The sequence below is a fragment of the Stylophora pistillata genome, chromosome 5 (assembly GCF_964205215.1).
Source record: "Stylophora pistillata chromosome 5, jaStyPist1.2, whole genome shotgun sequence".
NCBI classification, from domain to species: Eukaryota; Metazoa; Cnidaria; class Anthozoa; order Scleractinia; family Pocilloporidae; genus Stylophora; species Stylophora pistillata.
This window is the reverse complement of record NC_142523.1, coordinates 22,727,533-22,754,320: the sequence shown is the minus strand read 5'-3', so window position 1 is coordinate 22,754,320 and position 26,788 is coordinate 22,727,533. Positions and strand designations below refer to the sequence as shown.

At 37.9% G+C, this 26,788-nt stretch overlaps 3 protein-coding genes and 1 pseudogene across 3 annotated transcripts; 3 read left to right on the top strand and 1 right to left on the bottom strand.

The window, feature by feature from the left end:
- The first annotated feature begins 1,865 nt into the window (after positions 1–1,865).
- LOC148730844 (alpha-1B adrenergic receptor-like) lies at positions 1,866–2,828 on the top strand (annotated as a pseudogene).
- Positions 2,829–8,697: 5,869 nt separating this feature from the next.
- LOC148730843 (melanocyte-stimulating hormone receptor-like) lies at positions 8,698–10,858 on the top strand. Its single transcript, XM_088759325.1, has one exon. The coding sequence runs from the start codon at positions 8,831–8,833 to the stop codon at positions 9,806–9,808; it is 978 nt and encodes a 325-aa protein (XP_088615451.1). The 5' UTR covers positions 8,698–8,830; the 3' UTR covers positions 9,809–10,858.
- A 2,880-nt stretch (positions 10,859–13,738) lies between these two features.
- LOC148730842 (adenosine receptor A1-like) lies at positions 13,739–15,196 on the bottom strand. The gene has a single exon (XM_088760906.1). The coding sequence runs from the start codon at positions 15,095–15,097 to the stop codon at positions 14,123–14,125; it is 975 nt and encodes a 324-aa protein (XP_088617032.1). The 5' UTR covers positions 15,098–15,196; the 3' UTR covers positions 13,739–14,122.
- A 5,928-nt stretch (positions 15,197–21,124) lies between these two features.
- On the top strand, positions 21,125–23,605 carry LOC148730841 (melanocyte-stimulating hormone receptor-like). Its single transcript, XM_088761218.1, has one exon. The coding sequence runs from the start codon at positions 22,235–22,237 to the stop codon at positions 23,207–23,209; it is 975 nt and encodes a 324-aa protein (XP_088617344.1). The 5' UTR covers positions 21,125–22,234; the 3' UTR covers positions 23,210–23,605.
- Positions 23,606–26,788: the final 3,183 nt, after the last annotated feature.

Sequence of the window (26,788 nt, the reverse complement as noted above, 5' to 3'; positions counted from 1 at the left end):
GGAAAAGTGTTGCACAAGCTTAGCTTGGAACCGGCGTATAAGCTCGATATTAAGATATGACCCTAAATTATCAGTGAAGCGTGGCAACAAAGCAGTGGAAAAATTAACTGAGAACGTCAAAATTATTTGTCTTTAAACCCCCATTTGGAATGTAAGCTGTCATCGAAGTATTATCTCAGATTTACTGGGCAGTTTTAATGGGAACGGGCAGGGTTTTCCAATGGCTTGCTCAGAAAGCGAGCTAAGGCTAGTCGAATTGTTTATATTTCCCGGTGAAACAAAATCTCTTCGAAAGGTCAAATTGGGTCAACTTGCATGGGGCCGCTCGCCTCAGAAATAACTTTTGCCAAGGAGAATATTATATCACGTTCAAAAACAGCTCTTGTAGTTTGTAGAATTTAATTTTGAAAAAGTTCTACGTAATATCGAGTACATTTTGAGATGTTTGAAAACGGTATGTAATTTTGGATTTTCAGAGTCTAGAAATTTCGCTTCTCTTCGCTTGCTCTCCAGGACTTCGGAATTACTATTGTAAGTCTAAAATATCATCAAGGAAGCTTAGCAATACCTCCTTAATAAAATTATAAACTAAGGAAAACCATAATTTGTTATGCGCCTTCCCGCGAGTTCGATTATCTGATCATGAAATTTGACCTCATTACTGTTATTTTTCCGGCTTCCCGTGTTGTCGAAGGTTTTTCGTAATTTTCTCAAAAATGTAAAAACTCTAGAACCTAAAACTTACATCACGATTCTTAGCATACTATAGGTTATCTCTGGACGAAATATCGTGTGGTCCATTTTTCCGACCTTGTGCCACATTTTTTCAATCTCACTTGGTCTTTACAGAGTCGCTCTTAAGTGCACATTTCGGGTTTACTACAACCGATCTTCGAGTGTCGTCTATGTCGATAGCTGATCCACACTGCGTGGGTTACAAGGACTGCATAAATTTACGACAAAGTAAATAGGAACAAGGGAGGTTCAAATATAAACCCAGTGAAATTACCTGTAAGCTGAATAATTAGGCAGCTCGGAATTTGAATATACAATATATCAAATAATCCCATTTGGAGAGGAAGGGAAACTTTAGGGGTAAAAATTGACAAATTTTTACTGATGGTCGTAAACAAAGTTAACAGTAAAAGATATTTCTGGTTACAACAATCAGGAATCATGTAAACTTTTAGCTGTAAAAGTCATCAGCCCCTTGAAAGCCTCATGGAAAGGATCCCTCTAAATGGATTGTAAACGATTCGAAACTAGACTGAAATAAAATTTAGCATTCTGAGATGTACTCCTTTTCTAAACAGGATTCTATCTATGAACGCGACAACATGAGCTTAATTCGACATTTTAGAATGTAGGCCAAAGATTTTCTGCAGATGGTTCAAGCCTGTGCCGAGACGGGAACTTAATCTATTCAAAATATGAGGTTTTCTTGATTATCTTTGTGTCCTTAATCGATGGTAACTCTCCAGTTTTCATGTTAACTTGTGTCAATCTCATATGGGTGAAAAAAAGTAACAGCATGTCGAATATATGTTTAAAACGGGCAAGCCTTGGGAGAGAGTTGTAGACTGAAACAATGAATACAACTGAACATCCTGAATCCATCCGTTAATTTGTGTGAAGGTAAGTTCTTTTTTTGGCATATATCTTAAGAATCCATACCATGGCAGGCGGATTTTATTTTGTTGAACTTTATCGCTATTGGGAGGAGAGGCGATATTTAAGAAGGAAAGTGGAATCAGTTATATAGAAAATCACTGCCCAAAACAAGAAAAGTTGACCAGCTGAGGACTAGGAACACATTCAATTTGTCTGGAATAGTGGTTCTGATCTTTTATATGTGAGTCAATATCATGGGCGAATCGTTTTGTAACGAGTCTTCGCAATATTTCCCTACATATGCCGACCTTGTAGATCTTCGTTCGACTTTTATTGCCAACTGCGTCCTCAACAGTTTTCTAACTTACACAACCATCATGTTGAATATTGTGACAATTTACGTGATACACAAAACCTCTACAATGGCAAAAACTTTGAAAACTTTGCTGTAGAGTCTTTCCTGCTCTGATGTTGCGTTGGTTTCTTTAGTCAACCATTATACACTTTCCTTCTGGTCAAGTGGCTACGACTGGACAATCTCAGCTGTTACACTTACCAAATGGTGAGGATTTCGAGTATTCTATGTTCAGCTGCTTCGTTCTTTGGAGTTATGGCTGTAAGTGTAGACAGGCTCTTAGCTGTTCATTTTCATCTCAGATACCAAGAGCTTGTGACTCACAAGCGTGTTATTATTGTGGTGATTGGCATGTGGGTGTATAGTGCATTTGTTTCTTCGATGAAACTTTGGGGGTTCCTCACTACTCAGGATCTTATTCTTTCGGTTGGTGCAGCTTTCGATTTCATTATCACATTTGTGGTGTATATCAGGATATATTTAACCGTCCGACGGCACAAGAATCAGATTCGATCTTTGTAAGTACAAGACGTAGTTCAGTCTGATGAAATAAAGAACTTTGCTGTCCTCATTATATCCACCGTTGGTATATTCTACGTGTATCTCGTGTTTTTAGTTTGTTATTTGCCATTTTTTATTTGCTCGGCTTTTATTGGAATCTATGGCTCGAGTTCCGCTTTCGTCTCTATTCTCAATCTCTCTCGTATACCTAAATTTATCTTTGAACCCTGTCATATACTGTTGGAAGATGAGAGAAATTCGACAAACTGTCATGGACGTACTGCGGAGCGTGTCCCGTAGAATAAATCAACCATCTCTCGTAATTTACAATCAGTCAGCGGGCGTCGTCCATGATAACTGATTCCCTCCGTGTTGCTTACAAGGGTTGTACTTAGTTTGTTTACGACAAAGTAAAAAGGGACAAAGAAGATTGTACATAAGCTGATATATATGACTCGGCAGCAAAATAATTGCGTACTTCAGTCGAATTTGAAATACAGAAGTTATCACACGGTCACTATTGAAAAGGAAGAGGCCCTATTGAACAGCGAAACTGCTTTTGTCATCGATGGAAAAGTAAAATTGTAATTATGGTTGTAAATAAAAGTGGGATAGCAGACATGATAACATTTGTATCATGGTTTTCGTCGCTCTTTAGAATCAGAATGGAAAACGAATAAGAGTAATCGTGGACCTGAGCTTCGTACAGGGGTTTCTTTTTTCCTTGAAAACTTTGTCCACGACTGCCAACTGTTTTTCCAAAATCTCTTAAACCTAGCACTAAAAACTAAGTAACGTGTCCACTTATAAAAATAAACGAAACAGAAATAAACCTGTGTTATCCATTCTCCTGCCTCTAAAGCAGAATTCCCAGTTTCTGCAGTGATAGGGAGGGGAAACAAACTTCTTCCTCTTTATCAAAAGTTGACTCCTTCACTCCTCTTCGTGTGTAATTTGAAGAAACTGCGAGTTCCAAGCAACAACAACAACAACAAGAACAACAACCTTATCCACCCTTATTCTTGAGAAGATTAAATCAACATTAGATAAGAAAATAAGAAAATTAAAACTAAGAGGGTGATGGCTTCCTAAAATAACTAGAAGGTTAACAAGGCTAGGAAGCCAAATTACATAGAATGAATTACAATCTTAGGGTCGGGACACACACATGTACACACACACACACACATGCACACACAGACACACACAGAAACACACACACACACACACACACACACACACGCACACACACACAGAATTGAACTATAAATAATTATGAATAAACGAAATTTACAAGTCATGGAAAAAAATATTATATATATATGTATATATTAGAAATGAAATCCTGAACAATTATGATAAAAGAAAAAAGCGTAGAGCAACAAATAAATCACAGGAATAGCTAGGAAGAAGCTGATTACTCTGGGGAGAGCAAAAGACCAGGGTGACATTAATACTGGCACAGCAATTCATGTCTAAATTTTTTTTTAAATTTACTGAAAGGAGTTGACTTTATATCTTTCCCAAGAGAGTTCCATACCTTTTGTCCTAAAAAGCGAATATTAAAAATTCCATAGTTTGTTCTAGCTGGAGGCAGGTAATAAGATTGATTTGCTGCACCTCGTATATTGTAGTTATGGATACTAAATACTGAGTTAAAGAAGCTATCAAAATAGGAAGGTAATAACTTGTTATGAAATTTATGCATAAAAAGTACAATATGAAAAGTAACAAGATCAGAGAGCTTCATAATTGCTAACAATCTAAACAGCGGAGTTGAATGTTCATCAAATGAGTAAAATTTCATGATTCGCATTGCTTTTTTCTTGAAAATGTATAAAGGCTGAAGTGTAGTTGAATATGTATTACCACAGATAATTATACCATAAATCAGAAATTTGTTAGCTCAATTGGTAGAGCGCTGCACTAGTATTGCAGCGGTCAGTGGTTCGAGTCCCGTAGAGGCCTGATTTTTTTCAGGTCTGATTTTCGCTTTTGCATAAATAGCGCTATCTACTGCGAGGATCGTGCATCATACGTATCTAATACCGCAGTTCAAAATATATGATCTTCGTATATTCATTGTATCTCAATCAGAAATAAGTGGATTAAATAGCAGTAGAGACTAGTTTCCCTTTTAAAGTTAAGTTGAAGTTGAATGTTACTTTCCTTTGAGGAGGATGAAAAATTACAAAACTAGTTTATTCTATATTGAGAGAAAGTTTATTTGCACAAAGCCAGGAATTAACATTAGAGAGTTCATTATTAATACTTGCCTGTAGAGAAGGGAGATATTTATGTTTGCAAAATAAATTAGTATCATCAGCAAATAAATGAAAATAAAAGAATTTAGAGCAATGGTGAAAGTCCGATTAACCAAGGAGGTAATGAGGATGACAAAGATGATCAATTAGGGAACAAGGTATTGAAAGCAAGGTTCTCAGGACTAAACAACAAATAAATGTTTAATTAGCGAAGAAAATCAACTTCTAGGTGTAGCGTCACATGATCCTAGGACTAAAATGTGATAGGATCACTTTAAGAGCGTGAAATTTGGTCCTCTGGATTGAAGAAAAGCAAGCAGGAGCTTGTATTTAAGAGAGAAGGAAAACTGATATCAATCATTTACTATTGAGTGGACTGAAGACGACAATTGTTAGGCTGGTATACTTAGAAAGTAAACAAACAGCAAAAGCATTGCGTTTGCCTTTCCACTTTTGAGGTAAAAACGTATTCGCACAAGAAAATGAAAGCAAATGCGGCTTTGTTTAGTCCGCAGATGTTTACAGATGGTTCTAGATAATGCCTGAACGGGAGTTTTGAGAACTGAAAACTAAGTTCATTTTTTCCTTCATATCTCCTTTTGCTCTCACACGAATAACAGATAGGCTCTCGAATCGAGTTAGAAATTATTTCTAGCTCCAGACTAAAAAGGGCTCAATAATGTTATGAGTGTCACAACATTAGTCTCGTATAAAACGCGCTAGAATCTTATTTTGACAGTACAATCGATGGCCCAAATATCATTCATATACATGATGATTATGTAGCGATTTGAAATGCATTTCAAAACCTCGGAGAATATTTGTAATAGCGTCGATTGCCCCCTAGTATTAATAGAACGGAGCCGTTAAAAAAATCGATGATACCAAAAGTTTTTCAAAAAACATTTTAAAGCATGCAATTTTCAATAAAGTATAGACAAATATACGGTATTACATTGGTTTTATTTAACTTTTCTCTGAGATTGGTTGAAAAAAAACCCACGCCATCCTTTAACTAGTCAGATACAAAGTAAAATCAATCGCTACTTGGTCGCCCGCGTTTTCCTATCTTGAAAGAATGAGCAGCCTGATTCTCTGAGTTATCATTGGCTAGTGATAAAGGAAACCCTCGTTCTGATCGGTCGATGGTATTACTTTGGCTTTGGTTTTGTGACACAGGTCTAGAAACTGCTCTATCCGTTAAGATAACTAAACCAAACGTTGTTTACTGTTCAGGAAGTACTAGCTGTGATCACACAAAGGACGTTTACCTGGGAAAAAGGATGTGACTTTCCCGAGGTAGATTTATCACGGGTTTTGCTTTATCTTAGTAGAAAGATCACGCTACAGGTTTGACGGGCTTCTTGATCAGATGAATTTAAAATTTCATGCCGCGTAACATGCACTTTTGGGGCTTATAGTATATGAGGTCTATTTCCATTATCTGTCATGTAGAGGAAAGATCCTTCAGCGACTAAGGTAGCTCAACATGAAGCTTATTGGCCTTTTTTGAGGGACCATTTGGGAGAAATATGAAATGTTGGGGGCTGTTTTGGCCTCTATAAATTCCAAAGCGGCCGTCGTATTTTCGTTTTGACCTCATTATTCGGGCCAATTGAACTCTCATTTTACATTTTAATTCGAAAGCATGCATATAGGACTCAAGGAAGCCAAAGGTAATTTTTTATTCGCCTTTCACTGCTATTTTTCACTCTACTTCAACGAATAACGCGGTCAAGGGTTGTTTTCCAACTGTGGTTGATTTCCTGCCATTCCTAAAGAAGACGGCAAGCCGCGTTACTTGAACTCTGTAGTGGCTATTCAACCACACCGCCCTAATACTTTAGCCCGGGCTCTTCCACAGCCCCAGCATTGGTTTAAAAATCTGTTCCATTCAAATTCTTGAAACATTTGGTAGACCGAAAACTTACGGGAGAGATATTTCATTTTATTTGCAATGCTGTTTCCAAAACAACTGCAAAGGCGATGCCTTATTTTTCATTAGCGGACTTGCCGACGAGCATTGATTGGCTGGCGGCTACCTTAGGGTTTCAAGGGAAATTCTATCGTTCGCTTGACATGTTAAATTTCATTCAGAGGAAATTTTCCCTAGAGGAAATTTCATCATCATCATCATCAATCCTTTTCATGCCTCGTGGCACATAAGGCCTTCACAGAGCTTTTCACTCCTCTCGATTGGTGGCTGCTGTCCGCACCTCCTCCAACCTGCCTCTTTCCTTTTTTTCTCTACTGTACGTCTCCAAGTGGTTTTTGGTCTTCCCCTTCTCCTTTTACTTTCTGGCGCCCAGCTCATAGCAACATTGCAATCATTATTACTGTCCAATGTTGCCACTTCTGTAAAGTGTCCTTACGTTCCAGTTGCCTATCTTCATGGTGTATTTCGGGTGTAACAGTGGCTTGTTCAGCCCGGAAGCGTCCTGCTGGCTTTGGCTCCTGTGCTTCGTTAATTCTCTCTTGTCAGGTACTGCCATAGTTCCCCTTTGAAATAGTGAATTCACTCTGCTTCTGGTCTCTGTAATAATTCTTTTTTTTTTAAGGGAGAGGGTTATCAGCCCTCTGCCCAACCCTCAAACTGGAGGGCCCGTGGGATCACTCTTCCTCTGGCCCCTCCTTCGACCTGTTTGGAATGGGTGTCCCTGCCAGGAGTGCACAACTCCAACCAACATAGCTCAAGGGGTCACTGGGGAACGCAAGCCACCTCACCACGACAAGGTGGCGATCCCAAACGAGGCAGGAAATTTACCTCGTGAAAAGTCAGTTACATTGCAAAATTTCAGGTTTACCTCGGTAAACTGTCAACAAGTCTAGCTTTCTCCCCCCCCCCCCCCCCCCCTTGGTAGAGGCCTTTAGTGTGTCCACAGCTACTCATGCTAATCTTAAAGGCTTTCTCGAATGCAAGTTTTATTAATATCTTCAAAACATAGCTAGCTGTAACTCTAGAATTAACGCGGAGAGCAATTAAAATATCCTTGATGTTTTTCTCTTTCCTCAATGACTTCATTTTTGAACCTGACATTTACTGCTGAAAGTTAAAACACATTCGACAGGCTATCATAGAAATAGGCCAGATAGAAATAGATTGTGTCATTACTGCATCAAATACATTTCACAAAAAAAAGCAGCAAGATATATGGTGATATTGATTCAGACAAAAAGAACTGGCGCCTCAAACTTTAAAATTCCGAAAATCGCAAAACAAATCTTGGGGGTTGTACAACTCGCTTAGGCAAATTAACCAAAGGTACTAGGATTCTGTACTTATTTTTAATTCTCATCCAAAGAGTTTTCTTCTACTACAGCGACGCTTCCTTTCTCTCTCTCTAGCGAGAAGTACCAAAGTATTAAGTAGGAAAACCGTAGACATATTTGGGTTAGCTGACCGTGAGAGTTTCTATAGTGTATCCGTTTATTTTGCCAAAAAAGGGGAAACTGGTTGGCTCTCACCGAAGTACTCGTCGAGCGCCAAGAAACCAATTGGACGCGAGCAGCTGCGCACAGGAGACGTGCACGCAAACACGAACTTCAGTGTGGGTAGGACTCAAGGTCAGCCTCGCCAACGCAAACACGACAACCTGTGAAACTGTCTAACTGTCTAAATGTCTGACGCGGTAACAAGGAAATCCGTGAGCTGAGCCTAAAAAAAATATAAATCTACCAAAAAAACACGTAGGCGCAGAAGGCAAAGCTTAACAAAACAAAAGGCTTAACTGGAAAAGTCTCAAAACAACAACTTCCAAGTCACCTCACAACACAAAGTCTCGCGGAAATAAGTGGAAACAGGATATATTGAACTGCCGCACTATTATGTTGTCGTGTTTTCGACCACCACCGTCTGTTAATTTCTCTGACGTAAGTTCCCTCTTTGTCATTGGCTAACATCCTAAGAACTCATACCATGATAAGTGGATTTCTTTTGTTGACATTTATCACTTTTGGGAGGAAAGATAATAATTTAGGCAGGAAGTGGAATCAGCTAGAGAATCCCTTCTAAAAATAAGGAGAAATTGTCCTGTTAGGGAATCACAGGAGAGGCCATTTGTCTGAAATAGCGGGTCCTATCTGCTATAAGTGAGTTGATATGATGAGCCAATTGTATTGCGACATGTCTCCGCTCCTTTTACCCACATACGCCGAACTTGCTGAATTTCGTTCGACTTTTATCGCCAACTGTATCTTCAACACTTTTCTAACTTATACCACCATCATGCTGAATATTGTGACAATCTACGCCATGCACAAAACTTCAACACTGCCAAGAACTTTAAAAACTCTGCTGCTGAGTCTTGCCTGCTCTGATGTTGCTGTTGGTTTGTTCAGTCAACCGTTGTACACTTTCTTTCTGGTGAAGTTGCTACAATTAAAAGTTCCTGGCTGTAACGTTCTTCTAATGCTGAATACTTCATGTTATTTATTTGCAGCTTCTTCGTTCCTTGGTGTCGTGGCTGTAAGTGTAGACAGGTTCTTAGCCCTTCATTTTCATCTTAGATATCAAGAGCTTGTGACTTACAAGCGTGTTGTTATTGCGGTGATCGGCATATGGGTGTATAGTGCTTCTGTTTGTTCGATGATATTGTGGGGGTTGCGCAATACTCAGGATCTTATCGTTTTAGTCTCTGTAGCTTTCGGTTTCATTCTCACATTTGTGCTGTACATTAGAATACATCTAACTGTCCAACGGCACAAGAATCAGATTAAGCCCTTGCTAATGCGACATGAAGCTCAGTCTGATGAGCTTAAAAACTTTGCTGTCCTCATTAAATCCGCAACTAGCATATTCTACGTATATTTCGTCTTTTTAACTTGTTATTTGCCATTCTTTATCTGTGTTGCTGTTTTCAAAATTTATGGCCCAAACGTCGTTTTAAAAGAGCTCCTTCTGTTTTCATGGACTCTCGTGTTTCTTAATTCATCTTTAAACCCCGTCATTTATTGCTGGAAGATGAGACAAATTCGACATGCTACCATGGACGTACTGCAGAACGTGTCTTGGAGAAGAAATCAGCCATCTCGCATAAATTACAATCGGTCACCGAGCGTAGTTCATGTTGATAACTGATTCCCTCCGTGTGGTTTACAAGGACTATGCTTAGTTTGTTAAACGACAAATCAAACTGGTACAAAGAAGATTGTACATAAACAGAGTGATATGACTCTGCAGCCACGTAATTGTGTTGTTTGAATTTTAGATACACAATATATCAAATGATCACAATTTGAAAGGAAGAATCTATTTCCACCGGGAAGGTACTTTCTTTTCATCGAAAGACAATGAGATTGCAACAATGGATGCCCGAATAAAAGTAGGGAAGCAGACATGATATTAATCGTATCAGGACTGAACACTAAAATGCCGGGAAGTGAAAGCTTTGGCTGGGAACCTGAGTTTCGTACCGGCGTTCTTTTATCCCTTGCAAATTTTGCCCATGATTACGAATTGTTTTGCCAAACTTAAACCTCTTAACCCTACCCTGATCTGACAACTGAAGGACGAACCAACTTCTAATGGAAGAAAGAGAAATTTATGCCATCCACTCTTCAGCTCAAAAGCAGAATATTCAAATAAGGCCTCAATAGGGAACAAAAAGAACTCCTTCCTCTGAATAGAAGGTCCGACTGCCTCACTTCCCTTCCTGCGCAATTTGAAGAAACTTTCAAGCAAGCAGTTAATGAGAATGACAAAAAGTAAGAAATGAGTGAAGGGAACATACTTCCGAGTCTTTATTTGAAGTTAAAAAAAGTTAAATGATGCTACGAGTAAACGTAGAGCCTCGCATTGAGAGCGTCACGTCTCGTCTTCAGTAAGAAAAATAAATAGGAGCTAATAGTAAACAAAAGAAGGAAAATTGATGTTAATCATTGTCTATTGAGTGGATTAAAAAAGAAAAAAAAAAGAATTGATTGACATGGTTGAAAATTAAACAAACAGCAAAAAGTACTGCGTTTTCCTTTACACCTTCGAGATAAAAACTTATTCGAACTCGAAGTCTGAACATGAAAATGTAAACATAGGTTGCTTTAGAGTTATTGACTAGCTTGCAGATGTTTGCGGGAGGTTCTATATAATACCTGAGCGGAAGGTTCTGACATCTTAAAATAACAGTTCTTTACAAATTCTTGACAAAAGAATGGATTAATAATGTGTTTGGTGTCAAGACATGTCTTTAAAGATAAATTTTTAAAATTTATTATTATTGCAGATGAACGAAAGCTTAAATTTCGGGGTCCCTCCTGTAGATCCGCCACTGGTTAAGTGATGATTTAAAAATTCATTTTAAAATGAACTCTCGTTCAGGCTCATAATTCTGCAACCAAGTCGAAAAAAATGAGCACCTTATTTTGTTAAAGACTTCTTATTTTAAGTTTTCCCTAGCCGATAGTCTGACATAACATTTTCAGGCGCATCGTTCCTGTGGCATCTATAATTGCGTATTATTGAATATTATAGGAAAGTTCATTACCTGACTGGTAAATTCCGTGTTAAATTGCACGCGAAAACCGATATCACACGAATCGCGAAGCGATGAGTGCGATATCGGTTTTCAAGTTCCATTTAACGCGGAATTCAAGGGTCAGGTAATCCATTTTCCTTGAATCTCATCATTAACAAGAAATCAGCAATGTATAGTAACCGCCTCCCGGTTTGCTCAATTGGTTAGAGCGCTGGACTGTTGTGCGGGAGGTCGAGGTCGATGGTTCGAGCCCCGGCCGGACCAACACTCAAAGTCTTAAAATAACTGAGGAGAATGCGCTACCTTGCTATAATATCAAGAAATGGTTAGACATTCTAGTCTTCTCGGATAAGGACGAATAAACCGTAGGTCCCGTCTCCTGCATCTATTAATTAGTTAATTTGGTTAGGCAGGGGACGTTAAAGAACCCACTCACGAGATTACTGTGATGTGGTCTGGTTTTTAATGGGAATTGGGGGGAGGGGGCATCTTCAAATAAAAGTTTCTTTCGAATTTTTGTAAACTGCTAATGCAGTCTGGCCAAAGTCCCCCGAAAAGTGTTGTGATGCGCATTTGATCATATATTCATGTTAATTTGCGCAATATAAATATTAAATTATTATTATTGTTATTAATAATTACAATGGTGTTGTTTGTTTTCATCCTGAACGCGCGCCTTTCCGAAGTCAGCTGTTAGAAATGTCATTGCGTTAGCGAATAGGAAGCAAGGTCAGTTCTGCACGTTAGAAACTTCGACATCTTTTATTTCAACCTTGTTTTTACATTCGGTTTCAAACTTTTTAAGCAAGCTTCACACTATTTAAGGAGAAGGCTGGTATTTCACTGAACTTACAAGCCGTTTACTTTTTACATCTTGTTTTCAAATTTCCACTGAATTTGCTCGAGAAGGAAAATAATTTACAACTTTTATCTCTTTGGTGGCTGGGAATAAGGCTGACTGTGCCAGCCCATGACACGCTTAGTTTTTGCTTTTCATTGAAATTTTATTTGTGCTTAGCTTGGTAAATGTTTTTATTACTATGCATGCCAAGTCCATACAAAACGGCTCAATTCATAAGAAGAACGTTTACGTAATTTAATTGAGACGGAAAGGAAATAGGTTAGACAGGCTGATTTGCTGGCGCCCTGACCAACAGCGGCTGAATTTGAGACAAACCGTTCAATTTCGGTTTAACAGGGAAAACGTAATTAATTTTAACTTCTCAAACGTTCCCGCTCAGGGATTACCTAGAATCACCTGCAAACTTCAACGGGCTAGTCAATAATTCTAAAGCCGCCTTTGTTTTCGTGTTTATGTGCAGTCTTTTGCTTCGACTTACTTTTTATCTCAAAAGTGCAAAGACAAACGAAAATGGTTTACTCTGTATGTTAAGTTTTTGAGCGTATCAATTAATCCTTTTTTTTTTTTTTTTTTTAATCCACCCAAAAGCCAATGATTAACATCTGGCCTATCTTTTAAAACGTTTTAACTCATGCCACCACTGTTACCACTTTCATAAATAGATTGCTGTTTGGGCGATCAGGAGGATTATAACTTAGACACTCATTAAACACAGTCTTTGTAAGCCCCATAGAGGTTTTCGTTGATTAATATGAATGTCATTTGAAAAACGATTGTAAATCATTCCCCAGCACATGGCCATGTCTTATCTGTCTCATCGCTGTTACAAAAACTCTCCGAGATTTGAAATGAAGCTTCATATCGCCACGTGGTCATTATGGATATTTCCAAATAATAAGCTGTCGATGGTCTGTCACATTATTGACCAACTTTTTTGTCTAGAAATTGGAGAGAATTAATAACCTTAAGCGAAAGGAGACAACAAGGTGAAACGTGCTTAATTTTAATTTGTCATAACTTCCCGTTCAGTTATTATCTAGAACCACCAGGAAACATCTGCGGGCTAATCAACAACTCGAAAGCCGCCTCTGCTTTCGTTTTCGTGGTCAGCCTTCTGCTTCGAATAAGTTTTTATCTCGAAAGTGTAAAGGCAAACAAAATGCTTTTCGCTGCGCGTTTAGTTTGCGAGCATATCAATCAATCCTTTTCTTTCTTTTTTTCAATACACCGAATAACCAATGATTAACATCAATTTTCTCTCCCTCTTAAACACTAGCTCTTGGTTGTTTTTCTTCCTTCCGCTCTTAATGTGATGCTATACCGTTTAAGTCGTAGGATCATTTGATTTTTTTAACTTTCAGTGAAAGACCTGGAGGTTTATTCCCATTACTTGTATCTTAAATTTTTTGCTCAGTCCCGAGAATCTTGGTATCCATGCCATGATCTCTAGTTGATCATCTTTGTCATTCTCGTTACCTGCTCGCTTGAAAGTTTCTTTAAATTGCACATAGAGGGAAGTCAAGTAGTTGACTTTTTATGAAGAAGAAGCCTTTAAGGCAGAAGAATGAATGGCACAAATTTCCTTATGTTTAATTCGAAGCTGGCGCTTCATTCAGTGGTCGGTGTGCTAGTTTATAGAGAGTTAGCGAAACTTATCGCAGTCACGGAAAAACTTTTCAATGAATTAAAAAAACGAAGCTCAGGTCCTCATTCACTCTCATCTTTTTCAATCGTGATTTTAAATTTAGAGCGACGAGAACCTTGATATGAATAATATCATGTCTGCTGTACTTCTTTCATTGCCATCTGTAATTACAGTCTCACGGTCCATCGATAACAAAACTAGCTTCCTTGTTCAAAAGTAACCGAAAGTTCAAAGTAACCTTTTCCTCTCCAGTTGCGACAATTTTAAATGTTGTGTGCTTAAATTCGAAGCTGCGCAATTATTTGGCTGACGGGTAATATCATTAGGCTTATGTTTAGTGCTCTTTGTCTCTATATACTTTGTCGTAAATTTTACTTGAACTGCGAATAGTCCTTGTAGGCCACACAGAGTGGATCAGTTATCAACATGGACCACGTTCGATGGCGGATTGTAAATTACACGAGATGGCTTATTTCTTGTACAGGACACCTTCCTCAGTATGTCCATGATAGCGTGTCGAATTTGTCTCATCTTCCAGCAATAAATGATAGAGTTCAAAGTTGAATTTAGATACACGAGAGTCCATGAGAAAAGATGGAATTTTTTTAAAGCGAAATTCGAGCCATAGATTTGAATAGCAGCCATGGAAATGAAAAGAGGAAAATAACAACCTAAAAACACGAGAAGTACGTAGAATATAGCAACTGTTGATTTAATGAGACTGGCAAAGTTTTTCAATTCATCAGACTGAGCTTTGTCTCGTATTTGCAAGGACTGAATCTGATTCTTGTGTCGTCGGACAGTAAAATATATCCTGATGTAGACCACAAATGTCAGAATGAAACCGAAAGACGCAGAAACTGAAGTAATAAGATCTCGAGTACTGATTAACTCCCACAATATAATCGAAGAAACAAATGCACTATACACCCACATGCCGATCACCACAATAACAACACGCTTGTGAGTCACAAGCTCTTGGTATCTGAGATGAAGATGAACAGCTAAGAATCTGTCTACACTTACAGCCACAACACCAAGGAACGAGGCAGATGAAAATAAAGTACCAGAAATAATCCACACTAGCAGAGTGTTACAGCCGGTATTGTCCCGTTTTAGCCACTTGATTAGAAGGAAAATGTATAATGGTTGACTAAACAAACCAACCGCAACATCAGAACAGGCAAGACTCAGCAGCAGGGTTTTCAAAGTTTTTGCCATCGTCGAGGTTTTGTGTATGGCGTAGATTGTCACTATATTTAACATGATGGAGGTATAAGTTAGACAATTGTTGAAGACGCAGTTGGCGATAAAAGTCAATTGAAGATCTGCAAGTTCGGCGTATATAGGGAGATATTGCGAAGACTCGTTGCAAAACAATTCTTTCATGATGTTAACTCATGTATAAGAAATAGGAACCCTTAATCCAAATAAAAAAAATGTGTTGTGATTTTTTAGCAGGACAATTCTCCCCTTTCAGGATAGTGATTCTGCATAAAATGTTCCTTTTTATCGCAAAAACGATGAAGCTCAATAAAAGGTAGACACTAATTATGATATGTGTTCTTAAGATGTAAGTCAATGTCAACATGATATAATCGAATGACAAATAAGAACTTTCTTCGGGCATATCAACAGATGGAGGGGGTCAGGACGCTCAATTGTACTTAACACGCTTAATTAAAAATAAGACAATAAATATTAAGCGGTTTTAGACAGTCGAAGTTAAATGTCATGTCATCTGTTAAAATAAGTTTTGACAATTTTCTTACAAAGCTTAACTTTCAAAGTATGTCTTAGACCTCATTCACACCAGCAAAATATGTTTAGTAAAACTTGGTTTAACTGAGTGAAAATCAAAAACAGAGACCTAAGAAACTGAATGAGTTTTTCATAAATTTCAATTAGTCCCCAAGTTGTAATAATTCAGTTCAACGTGCTAAATTTGAAGTCTACAAACATCACTTAATTAAGCAGCCTCTATGAAGAAAACAATTTTAAACTGTCTAACAAAACACCTTTTGTGCGAATGTGGTACAACGCATGCAATTGTTATTGCTCTTTTACTTTATTGAGGCAAACTGTTTAACACGAAAATGAAATGAATTCTGACATTTTCTCGTCCTGTTATAGGCCTGAACCATCTGCAGAGATCCCTAGTCTAACTGCTAGAACGTCGAACAAAAACCACCAGTGTTGTTATTTGCTAAGAATATATGAGACTGATATATTTGAACTGCGGTTACAGAAACGCGTAAGAACGATATTCGCAGTGAGCAGCACTATCTAAGCAATAGTGAAATTAAAACCTGAAAAAAATTCAGGCCTGTTCGGGTTTCGAACCCATGACCTCTGCGATGCCAGTGGAGTGCTCTGCCGACTGAGCTAACAAGCCAACCTGGGGCTTCGTAATAAACCCGTAAGATGTGTGTTTTTATTCTCTTATGAAGACTGCTGTTTCATCATCATCATCCTCTTTATTTGCCTTATTTTAACAATTAAAAACTATTTAATTACAGCGATAACAGTTAGAGGGCGAGGAGACCCCAGAAGCCACCAGGCTTATGGAAGAGCCACCTCACTTACAATAATAAATTAAGTAAAGAAAAAGTGCTGCGAATGTGCGGCTTGGCCAATTCAGTGATTATTTAAGTAAAAGCTTTTGCAATTTCGTTTTATAGCGGAGAAAGTCTGTCGAACGAGTGACTGAAATAAGAAGAGAGTTCGAAATTTTAGGACCTTGGTAGAGAATTGTAAACTGCTTGACATTTGTACGGCACAAATGCGTTCGATAATTACTGGCTGTTCTGGTACCGTAGTTGTGAATTTGGCTATTCCTTACAAAAAGATCGAGAAGCAATGGGGGCGATAAGTTATTTTTGAAATAAAACAAAAATTTGGCGATTTCAAACGTATTGAATTGGAAAATATCTAAAATTTCTAGTTTGGAGAATAAAGGGGCAGAGTAGTCTCAATAGTCTGAGTTGGTGATAGCCCGCACAGCTCGCTTTTGCAAATAATAAATTCTATTTAAGTTATGTAGGTATGTGGACGACCAGACGGAGTTACAATAGACGATATAAGGATGAACTAGGGTGTAATACAAAGTGAGTTTGGTTGCAGAGGATAGGGAAAAGCGAGACCTAAATATAATACCTATTGATTTAGCGATTTGTTTACACACATAGCTGATATGGTATTTCCAGGCGAGATGATTGTCAATATAGAACCTAAGGAATTTAGTTACATAAGCTTGTTGTAGGGGTTTACCACCAAAGGAGAGAGAAATGTTGGAGTTAAATTTCTTCTGTCTGAGTTTAAAAATTATATAGTTGGTTTTCTTTATATTAACAGAAAGCTTGTTACATTTTAGCCAAACGTCAATGTTTTGGAGTTCATCATTAAGTATGGATTCTAAGCAATTTAGATTTGAGTGAGAATAAAAGATACTGGTGTCATCAGCGAAAAGTAGTGGGTCTGATAATTCAGAGGCATTAGGGAGGTCATTAATGTATAGAATAAACAATAGTGAGCCTAAAATCGAACCTTGAGGGACACATCACTTGATGGTCTGCACCGGAGAGCAAGCCTGATTGAATTGGACAAATTGCTGTTTGAAATATGAGTGCATCCCACAAATATAAAAAGTGTTAAAAACCGCTTCAGTTCTCTTATTTCGATTCTTTTATAATCCCTATTTAACGCAGGTTTCATTTAGACTACAATCAACAATGAATGAAATAACAGCATCATCAACATCGGTATCAGCCGGAAACGATTAAACTTGGAAATGAATTTCAAACGTTTAGTATGCGTTAGTAATTTTCTCTCTAACGTTTATTTAAGTGAGTAGATAACAATTTTCATTATGAGTTTTCCTAAATTACCTCCATTCGCTTCTACACGTGTAGCAGTAAATTTCTTGAGCTTGTTTAATTTCTGGCTCAGTTCGATAATTCTAAAACGAACTCTGAAAAAAAAAAGGTATAGTTAAAGACGGGTAAGAGCCCATTAAAGGTAATTGGCTCCTGAAACTGGTCACTATTATATCGCCGGGACACTGTGGAAAGTTTTTAAAAGCTTAAGATCCGAGCGTTAGCCCCTCTAAGTGAATGACGCGAATAGCGTCACTCTAGACGTTGCCCGCTAAGATCTCTGGTTCTCAATTGCTAATTACTATGTTAACCATTCCGTTCCGACCACCCGTTTGGATTACAACGGTTTTGCTCTTTCGAAACACCAGTTAAAACTGTTCTGTCTAATATAAACCCCTGTTTGAATATGTGGAACATTTCTTCCCTACGGTTTAAACAATGCAATTTGCGATTTAGAGGCAAACACTACTAACCTCACCTCAGTTTCCTGAAGGGGCTGTTGAGGTTAAGGGATGTTTTAAATGTAATAGAACAAGATGCGATCTTTGTCGCAACTTCTTGGTTGAATCTAATTCCTTTTTGTGTTTTCAAACCGGCAAGAGCTACAAGATACGACTGAAACTTTCCTGTTATTCTGAGAAAATCATTTATTTCGCTTCGTCCAAGAAATGTCGCCGGCAATACATTGGTCCCACAACAAATTACTTTAGAGTTAGATTTCGCAACCATAGGTCTGCTATGGTCACTAATAAAAAGACCTGGGAAGTAGCGGTACATTTTAACAAAGCAACACATGATTTGAGCGATTTCTGTAGCTGTAGCTGTAGCTCAAGCTGACTTCACTCTAAGAGTTCTACATCACACGACGGTTGATTGACAAATGGTCCAGTGGGACTTAAGGCTCCTTTTATAGTGCACCTTCGTATTTAAGAGACCATTGTCCATATTTGCAAGCATTTCATCGGGAATTTGTGTCAAGGCAAGCGATGTTCATCTACCTCGACGGAAACCAAACTGATTCATTACAAGTAGATGAGACTCTAGGAAAGCGTAGAGTTCCATATACACAGTCGAACGGAAATTGTGGAAATTTTTCCCTGAACTTTTTCTGTGCAGTTGGGGGGATTTTCTTTTTGCTTTTAAACGCGTTATAGAGCGATTTGGATAGGATTTTTGCTAACATTACCTCAGAATTTTCCAAATTCAAATAGGTTATGTCATTTGTACGAGAGGGGGGATGTTGAGCGCTTTGTCTAAGAATACATCCCCAGTGACGAGGAATGGCGTCTATGACGCTCATTAATTTAAAATATTGTAGCGGAGATAGATTTGCATGTAACACCTTAATACCCTTTAAGAAGATTCCAGTGTCAGAAATGAAATCACCGATCGTAACAATTCCTTTAGAAAACAAGTGTTCTTCAAAAAATGAGATCTTTTGGACAGTAATATTTTTATTGCTCCATATAACCTGGTGAACTACATCTTTGTACGAAAGAATCGAAGGTCGCCTCAACCTGGACCAAGCCTCCAGGCACTCCTTATAAAAGGTCAGAAGGTAGATAGGTAACTGTCTGGTATCAAAATTACACTTAAGAATAAATTCTTCTCCTACCTGAGAAAGGAAGTAATTTCATGTTATTCTCCAAGAGCTGTTATTATCCTTATTTGTGAACTTTTTTAATACCATCACCCTCTGTGCGAGGATCATCGACTGAATATCCAACATCTTAAGCCCTCCATCCTTAATATCATTGAAAAGAGCGGCGCGTTTAATTTTATCATTGCTTTTCCAAATAATACGGTACATCAGCCTGTTGACCTCTTTGATTAAATCATCTGTGAATGTAATCAACGACGCTTTACTCAAGACTTTAGGGATGATAAACGGTTTAACAAGCTGTATCCTTATCAGAAGTGCAAGCCCTCTCCATTTCCACATATTTATTGTATTTTTAATAGACTTTAAAATTGCGTCAAAGTTCGTTTTCATCCTGGATGAGACGTTATAGTCAAAAACAATTCCTAGAGTTTTAATTGAAGCTCGTACTTTATGAGCATAATTGTTTCGATCAAGACGATGGCTGCCAATTGCAAAAAAATCAGTCTTATCTTTATTAACTTGCAGGTTAGAGAATCTCGAAAACGACTCCAGAGTCGACAGTAACCGGTGATATGACGTAGTATCTCTAAGGAAAAAGGTCATGTCATGGGCAAAAAGGGTTAGTTTGATTTCTTCCTCCTTAACCAATATACCTTTAAATTGATTTTCTTCACGAATTCGACAAGTGAGTATTTCAAGAGCAAAGATGAATAGTAAAGGTGACAAGGGGTCACCTTGCCTAACTCGGCATCTGACTGGGAACAGATCAGTAGCGAATCCATTGTTTAGAACACAGCTGGACACTTTAGTTTAAAACGTCTTGATCCACTGTAGAAAGTATGTTCCAAAATTATATTTTTTCAAGACTTTGAAAAGGAAGTAATTTGGATATATCAACAAAGTTGAAGTGGTAAATTGGCAACCGTAACGATTACAAAAGCTGACGTTTCGAGCGTTAGCCCTTCGTCGGAGCGAATAGAGGAATTGTGGTAATTTGGATATATCAACAAAGTTGAAATGGTAGATTGGCCACCGTAACAATTACAAAAGCTGACGATTCGAGCGTTAGCTCTTCGTCGTTAGCCCTTCGTCGGAGGGAAAGACGAAGGGCTAACGCTCGAAACGTCAGCTTTTGTAATCGTTACGGTGGCCAATTTACCATTTCAACTTTGTTGATATATCCAAATTATTTCGTTACTCCCACCGACGCAACCCCAAACAGTTTCTTTCGAAACTATCAGCCTTTATTTAGAGGAATTGTGGGTTGTGTGTGCTTTTAAAGGCAGAGAATGGAGCTACGTTATTGGTGGGAACATGACAACGAGAAAAACAAGAATAAATTAGTGGAATGAAAAGCGTATGTTGATCCCTGTGGGATTTAGACTGCCGGTTTGAAAGATGACCTTTTGTTCAAGATTTTTACGGCTTTCCGTGCTACCTAAGTATAAGGAAAGACCGCAGATTGCCATATGTTGCTTAGAATGATTAGGTAAGAAAAGAAGCTAAGCAACATATGGCAATCTGCGGTCTTTCCTTACACTTAGGTAGCACGGAAAGCCGTAAAGATCTTGAACAAAAGCTCATCTTTCAAACCGGCAGTCTAAATCCCACAGGGATCAACGAACGCTTTTTATTCCACTAATTTATTCTTGCTTTTTTCGTTGCCATGTTACCACCAATAACGTAGCTCCATTCTTTGCCTTTAAAAGCACACACAACCCACAATTCCTCCATTCGCTCCGACGAAGGGCTAACGCTCGAAACGTCAGCTTTTGAAATCGTTACGGTGGCCAATTTACCACTTCAACTTTGTTGATATATCCAAATTATTTCGTTACTCCCACCGACGCAGCCCCAAACAGTTTCTTTCGAAACTATCAGCCTTTATTCAGTTGAGGAGGAAGGTATGGTTTAAAAAGTCGAATGCTTTCTCGAAATCCACAGCCAAAAGGACACCAGAACAGCCTGTAAATTGGGCAAATTCAAGTATATCTTCAGCCGTTCGAACTCCGTCCATAATTGATCTCTCTTTAATAAAGCCATTCTGGTTAGGGTGGATCAAATAAGGTAGAATTTGTTCTAGCCTTCTTGCAATTACTTTGGATGCAATTTTAACATCGACATTAATTAAAGAGATTGGTCTCCAATTCTCTATAAAACGTCTGTCTTTGTCTTTCTTTTCTATCAAAGTAATCATAGCCTGTTTATGTGAATTGGTTAGTTGTCCCTGTTCATGAGCATAATTTAAGGCATTGACAAGGGACCTCCATATGAGGTCCCTTTATTCATGGTGCTGATTCATAAAATGCTCCTTTTTTATGCAAAAGCAATGAAGCTAAATATGAGGTATACACTAATTATGATATGGGTTCTTAAGATGCAAGCCAATGCAAATAAAGAATATGCCTCAGGCATATCAACAGACGGAGGCGGTCAAGACATTTAATTATACTTTACATGCTTAACTCCAAATAAAAAAATAAATATTGAGCGGTTTTAAACAGTCGACGTTAAATATCATGTCATCTGTCAAAATGAGGTTTGACAATTTTCTCACAAGGCTTGATTTTTTTAAGTATACCTGATTCACACCAGCAAAATACGTTTAGTAAAACTTGGTTTAACTGAATAAAAATCAAAAACAGAGACCTGAGGAGTCTCCAAAGAACAACTTCCAATTCTTCTCACAACACAAAGTCTCGCGGAAATAAGTGGAAACAGGATATATTTAACTGCGGCACTATTATGTTGTCGTATTTTCGATTTCAAAATACAACTGAATATCTTGACCACCACCGTCTGTTAATTTCTCTGACGTAAGTTCCCTCTTTGTCATTGGCTAACATCCTAAGAACTCATACCATCATAGGTGGATTTCTTTTGTTGACGTTCATCACTTTTGCGAGGAAAGATAACACTTTAGGCAGGACGTGGAATCGGTTAGAGAATCCCTTCCCAAAATAAGGAGAAATTTTCGGGCTAGAGAATCGCAAGACAGGCCATTTGTCAGACGTAGAGGGTCCACTCTTCTATAAGTGAGTTGACATCATGAGCGAATTGTATTGCGACATGTCTCCGCTCCTTTTACCCACATACGCTGAACTTGCTGAATTTCGTTCGACGTTTATCGCCAACTGTATCTTCAACACTTTTCTAATTCATACCACCATCATGCTGAATATTGTGACAATCTACGCCATACACAAAGCTTCAACAATGCCAAAAACTTTGAAAAATCTTCTGCTGAGTCTTTCCTGCTCTGATGTTGCAGTTGGTTTGTTCAGTCAACCATTGTACACTTTCTTTCTGGTGAAGTTGCTACAATTAAAGGTTCCTGGCTGTAACGTTCTTCTAATTATGAATACTTCAAGTTATTTATTTGCAACTTCTTCGTTCCTTGGTGTCGTGGCTGTAAGTGTAGACAGGTTCTTGGCCTTACATTTCCATCTCAGATATCAAGAGCTTGTGACTCACAAGCGTGTTGTTATTGCGGTGATCGGCATATGGGTGTATAGTGCATCTGTTTCTGCGATGATATCTTGGGGGTTGCGCAATATTCATGATCTTATTGTTTTAGTTTCTGTAGCCTTCTGTTTCATTCTCACATTTGTGGTGTACATTAGGATATATCTAACTGTCCAACGGCACAAGAATGAGATTCAGCGCTTGCTAATGCGACATGAAGCTCAGTCTGATGAGCTTAAAAACTTTGCTGTCCTCATTAAATCCGCAATTAACATATTCTACGTATATCTCGTCTTTTTAACTTGTTTTATGCCATTCTTCATCTGTCTTGCTGTTTTCAAAATATATGGCCCAAACGTCGTTTTAAAAGAGCTCTTTTTGTTTTCATGGACTCTCGTGTCTCTTAATTCATCTTTAAACCCCGTCATTTACTGCTGGAAGATGAGACACATTCGACACGCTATCATGGACGTACTGCAGAAGGTGTCTTGGAGAAGAAAACAGCCATCTCACGTAATTTACAATCGGTCACCGAGCGTTGTTCATGTTAATAACTGATTTCCTCTGTGTGGCTTACAAGGACTATGCTTACTTTGTTAAACGACGAATCAAATTGGTACAAAGAAGATTGTACATAAACAGAGTGATATGACTCTGCAACTACGTAATTGCGCTGTTCGAATTTCAAATACACAATATATGAAACGAGCACAATTTCAAAGGAAAAATCTATTTCCACAGGGAAGCTGTTTTCTTTTCAACGAAAGACAATAAAATTGCAATTATGGATGTCTGAATAAAAGTGGGGTAGCAGACATGATGTTAATTGTATTATACAGACATACATACATCACCTTTATTTCACCTCGAATTTACAAGAATAGCTAATTTCTCCGAGAAAGAGAAGAACAAATTAAGTAAATAAATAAATTAATAAGTAAATAAAAATATAAAAACAAATAGAATCGTATTTTATATACAGTACTTTACACTATTATTTACATAAGTGTGTTCAAAGGAAATTTAATGTTCAAAAGAAATTTGACATATTTTAGTTCTAAACTCTTTCAACGACGTCAATGTCCTCAAGTCAAAGACCTTTAAGAAAAAAATGAAAATCACCTGACTAAGGTATTTGACACCCTCAGGAGACAACTATGGTAAGTCTCGCCTTAAATTCACCTTTTTCCAGTATTTTGATGCTAGGGTTACTGTTGGGTTAGGGTTACAGTTTTAGGGTTAGGGTTTAGGGTTAGCACAAGTCAAGTGACAAGGATTCTCATTGCCCTTCAGCACCCTGGGGCAAGTAGCCAGATGGCACTGTTTTTGCTGAGCCCAAAGCATTTTTCACTAACCACTGAGATAATTTATAAACTGCCCACCCCTGTTAACATGCACTTTGTGTTCTAATCCCAAACTGAAACCTGCAATGCGTTTGACAACCACCCTCCACCTCTAAATCCTTATTCCTTAGTAGGATTCACATAAAAACTTTCTAGTTTTACTAATACCATGGCTTGCATAGTTAGAGACATGAAATTAGAAATATAGTGATAAAAGGAAGATTTTATTAATTAATTTATTAAGTAATATGTCGTTTGCTTGGCCAGAGCTCCTGGAGTGCAGGAATGGACGTTACATTTTCCAAAAGATAGTTGGGTTTTGGGATCCTTCAGCTTTGTTGTGATAATATTTCTTTATTGCTTTGCGTCGAAGTGAAGTGCATGAATTCCTTTGCGCCTTGTAAATATCATAATTTGCATCGGTCCGCTCTTTTGCAAAACGTCTCCAGAGACTATTTCTCTTCCGTATGGCTGAACGCCATTCATGATTGTTCATATATGGTACATGATTTCTACGTACGTGTGCTTATTTGAGTGGCGAATGCTCACCAAGTATATCACTGTAAAATGCCTCAAAAACATACAACATGTCATCCGGATTATCGAAATTATCCATAATATGAAAATGAGCGGCACTGAGATCCTCCATAAATTTATCTCCATCAAAATTTTTGAAACTGCGGAATGCGATTTTCTTGACCTTAGTCGCGGTAATGTAACTCGCATAATAGTGTAAACCAGCGAGTGATCGCTGATTTGTGTGTATACGACACCAATTTGAAGAAATCTTCTTTTCTTGTTAGTCAGTATCAAATCGATAAGCGTTTCCGTAGATTTTTTTTACTCGTGTGGATTGCGTAATCAAGTTTTTAAGATGATTAACATCCAGTAGGTCCATGAGACGTCGACCATCCTTTGATGCTTTGTCAGGATGAATCATATCACAATTAAAGTCTCCCAGAAACAAAACATCGTTCCGTCGGAAAGTAAATATTTCAAATAGATTACTCATCTCAAATTTCCATCGGGATTTTTTGAGAGATGGCGGGCGATAAATACCAACAATTGTAATCCATCATCTTCCAACTTTTAGTTCGCAGGTTATACATTCAGTTCCATATTTTCCACATTGCTCTGTAGATATACTTCTATTCAACTTGAACAGAATATCAGACATTATATAAAGCATAAGCACTCCACCATGTATATTTCTATCAATCCTGAAAAAGCGAAAGCCATCAATCATAAATTGGCTGTTGGGAAAATTTTAATATAACTTGGTTTCCGAGATTATTAAGATATCGAAGGAACCCGACCGTAACCTCTGCCGTATCTCATAAAACTTCTGTCCTGCAATACTGTTGGCATTGATATGACCAATCTTACAATTCTTCATGTACTCTTTAGCGATTTCCTCAAAGTCAGGGATACACAAAAGTCATTCGTTAGCTGTGGCCATTGTTGATTTGTTCAACAAACACTGAAAGGCCGGGAAGTGAAAGCTTTGGCTGGGGACCTGAGTTTCGTACCGGCGTTCTTTTATCCCTTGCAAATTTTGCCCATGATTACGAATTGTTTTCCCCAAATTAAACCTCTTAACACTAGCCCTGATCTGACAACTGAAGGACGAGCCAACTTCAAATGGAACTTCTTCCTCTGAATAGAAAGTCCGACTGCTTCACTCACCTTCATGCGCAGTTTCAAGAAACTTTCAAGCAAGCAGTTAATGAGAATGACAAAAAATGATCAAAATTATAGACCATGGTATTAATAGCGAGATTCAAACAAGAAATAAATGTAAGAAATGAGTAAAGGGAACATACTTCCGCCTCTGTTATTGGAAGCTAAAAAAGTTAAAGGATCCTACGACTACAAGTAGAGCCTCACATTAAGAGGGGCCCGTCTCGTCTTCAGGAGGAAAAAAAGATAGGGGCTAATATCAAACAAAAGAAGGAAAATTGATATCAATCATTTTTTATTGAGATTAGAAATGCGCCCTACAAGCATCTATCTATTATTAAGTTGATCAAAAAAAAAAGAGAATTGATCAATACGGTTGAAAATTAAGCAAACAGCGAAAAGTACTGCGTTTTACTTTACACCTTCAAGATAAAAACTTATTCGAAGTCGAGGTATGAACCTGAAAATCTAAACAGAGGTTGCTTTAGAGTTATTGATTAGCTTGCAGATGTTTGCAGGTGGCTCTAGATAACACCTGAGCGGGAGGTTTTGAGATCTTAAAATAACAGTTCTTTACAAATTCTAGACAAAAGAATGGATTAATAATGTGTTTCGTGTCAAAACATGTCTTTAAAGAGAAGTTTTAAAATTATCATTATTATTGCAGATGAACGAAAGCTTACATTTCGGAAATATATATGATGACAAACAGTGGTGGATCACCTTGAGCTAAGGTGGGGGGCCTAGTTTTATGTGTGTACAAAGAGTCAAATCAAAGAGTCACTCAAAGAGTCCAATCTCTTTCTTTTCTTCGGAATTCATCGAAATTTAAAAGAGCAACGAAGACCTTAATGTGAATGGTATTATGACCGCTGTCCAATTATTATATACGTTTATAAAACCAGCTTCATTTCTATATAACTGTTAACATCGTTTTATCAAAAATGCTCATGAAACCTTCGGTATCATCGATTTTCTAATAACTCGTTCCTCGCTAATTCCGAATACGTTTTTGTAGTAAGCATTGCTATCAAAAGTAAATGCGTATAATTTGGATTCGTACAGGAGAAAATCTTTAAAAAATAGTTCACTGTCATTTATCTTCATTTGGAAC